Raw genomic sequence first — 2,671 nt, 5'->3', positions numbered from 1 at the left:
CAGTGGCGTCTTCATATAGTAGAATACCGGACTGGGGTAGTGTGCGTGAGAAATGGTTTTTAGAGTCAAGTACATCAAATTATTACTTTTCATTTTTTAAAAGATGCAGTATTAAATGTACATTACTTTTTGAACAGCTTTTTTATAGGGTTACTGATGAAAATGCCAAAAATAGTGAACTTCATCTTGTCGGCATGATCTGCTACACCAGCCGACATTATTGTGCCTTTGCGTTTCATACCAAGAGTTCCAAATGGGTATTTTTTGATGATGCAAATGTGAAAGAGGTAAGAACGCTTTCACAAACTGGAATGTTTTACTGTTTCGGAATAAATGATATAATGATGATACATAATGAAATGTTAAAATAAAGACGTAATTGTATAAAATGATTACTATATACAGATACTTATAAAATAATAGTAGCATCATTAAGTTCACATTTCCTTTCAGTAATTCTTGAAATCTGTTTTACTTGAAAGCCAACTTTAAGCCAGTCCATTTCTAGAATAATAAAAAGGTGACCGACAGATGTTGATATACAAATGTGTAACTGTCAGAGATCCACACGTAGTCCTTTTGTCTGATGCATAGTTGCTATATGTATTATTTCTTTGTGGATGATTCACAGTTGCTTTGTATAATAAGTGCCAAAAATCTATTTTTTTTATGACCGTTTTCAAATTGCGTGGTATTTAGAATTAGATATATGTATTATATCTTTCGATAAATAATTTACTAAACATTATAATATCTAGAAAACTAGCAAATAGTAGTTCTTAATAAGGAACATGTCTCACAATCATCTTCAGAGCTTTTTAAAAGCATATATGCCTGGACTCTCGAATTGTTGATTTAATGGTATAGGGGACAGGTATCTGGATTTTTATAAAGTTCTAAAGGATATTCAGACTTAGCCACAGTTGGAAACTCTCGATGTTGTTTACACCGTTCGTAGGCTTATTGGCTTTGAGAATCATTATTAAGCAGTAAACTGATTTTAAAAAATAAGTTTTTTCATGTTATAAGCAGACGAGGTACAATTCCCTTTACTTTCATTTTAATATATGCTGAGGCCAGTTATCAGCACTACTATTTACTAAGTCAATAAAAGTTCAAATATGTGGTAATTATTGGACTTCTGACTCCACCCATGAAGGATTAAAAATTAGAATGCCAAATAGCTGAAAGGACTTTTTAAAACATTGGACAGCAGGCAGTCAAACAAAAAAAAAGTGTATAATTTTGCCCATTAATTTTTAATAATAGTGTTTAAAGATTTTTATTTAGACTAGTTATTAAAGAAAATAAAATTAACCATGTAATATGATGAACAATTGAACTAACATCTGAGTGTCTTGAAGTTTTTTGATATGCAGATTAATTAAATCTCTGCCTGTTGACGAAACACAGGGATTACAGGTTTTGTTTTGTTTCATTCACTGTGGTTTTTTCAAAGGTTGGCACCAGGTGGAAAGATGTGGTCTCCAAGTGCATCCGGTGCCACTTCCAGCCCCTGCTTCTGTTTTACGCAAACCCTGAGGGCACAGCAGTTTCTACTGAAGATGCACTCAGGCAGGTCATCAGCTGGTCCCATTATAAATCCGTTGCAGAAAATATGGGTAATTCTTTTTAAAAAATTCTTTCTAGTGTTTTTTCTATAATTACAGCCACACTACAAGTACTATCATATACTGAATATAAAATGAATGTTGAGGATAATTTCAAGTTTAGTTTCCTTAAGGTGGAGTTCAGGAAAATTCTAGTACTTGGAGTTAATCTTTATAAAGAAACCTTTCCATCTATGGCCATGCTACTCTGGTTAGCACTTGGATGGGAGACCACCTAGAAAGACGAGGTGCTGTAGGCGTAAGAAATAAAAAAATAAGGGATTGTAAGCTGACAAGTTTCTTGCAATCTGTGAGGTCAACCAAGGGGGTCACCCTGCCTAAAAAAAAAATAATTGTTATTAAAAAAAAAAAAACTAAAAGTTTAAAAAAAATAAAAATAGAGAAACCTTTTCTCCCCAGTGGCTTCAGGGCCCGCCTGCCACTGCGGTCGCACAGGCACAGGAGGGTGTGCGTGGCTGGCCGTGTTTTCCAGTGGCGAGGATTGAGATGGAAAGCTCAGGGCCGCTAGGATGTTCTCAGTGCATTACAGAGCACGGAGCAACCCTTAAAACATGTCAGATCTTGAGTTTCTAAGTAATTTCGTCTGCAGCATTAAAAATGTCTGAAAAAATGATTCAGACATCACTTCTGGCGGAAGGGGGGCCTGGATGACACATTTTTGTCTGTCTTTTTAAGGATGTGAAAAGCCCTCAATTTATAATTCAAAAGACAATTCAAAAGAAAATGGATTTGGTGATCAGGCAAAACAGAGAGAAAATCAGAAATTTCAAGCAGATAACATTTCATCCTTTAGTCGGAGCCACATTCAAACAAGTGGTGGTAGAGGACCAGGTATGTGTTTAAATTGTCATTTTTACATCGTCCCTGAGTAGTCAAGCCTCCTTTCTTCACTTACTGAATCTGGAATTCCTGGTGAGGACCACACAAAAGGACAGTGCATGACTAGCTGTCCGTGGCCATGAAGAGACAGTAACAAACATAATAAAATTTTGTCTTTTGATGTATTCATTTTTCTGAGACACGTAGTTTTATCTGAGCTG

The 2,671-nt window shown here is 35.3% G+C and overlaps 1 protein-coding gene across 1 annotated transcript; it reads left to right on the top strand.

The window, feature by feature from the left end:
• Positions 1 to 130: 130 nt before the first annotated feature.
• Positions 131 to 2,462, top strand: LOC105310780 (inactive ubiquitin carboxyl-terminal hydrolase 53-like; the record flags this gene model as incomplete). The annotated part of the gene is made up of 3 exons (XM_023526847.1): positions 131 to 287; positions 1,460 to 1,622; positions 2,307 to 2,462. Coding segments are annotated over exons 1-3 (412 nt in total), but the record flags the coding sequence as incomplete, so codon positions are not given.
• Positions 2,463 to 2,671: the final 209 nt, after the last annotated feature.

The sequence above is a fragment of the Pteropus vampyrus genome, unplaced genomic scaffold, assembly GCF_000151845.1.
Source record: "Pteropus vampyrus isolate Shadow unplaced genomic scaffold, Pvam_2.0 Scaffold11413, whole genome shotgun sequence".
Lineage (NCBI taxonomy): Eukaryota > Metazoa > Chordata > Mammalia > Chiroptera > Pteropodidae > Pteropus > Pteropus vampyrus.
Note: the sequence above shows the minus strand (reverse complement) of the source record. Positions and strands in the feature narration are given on the sequence as shown.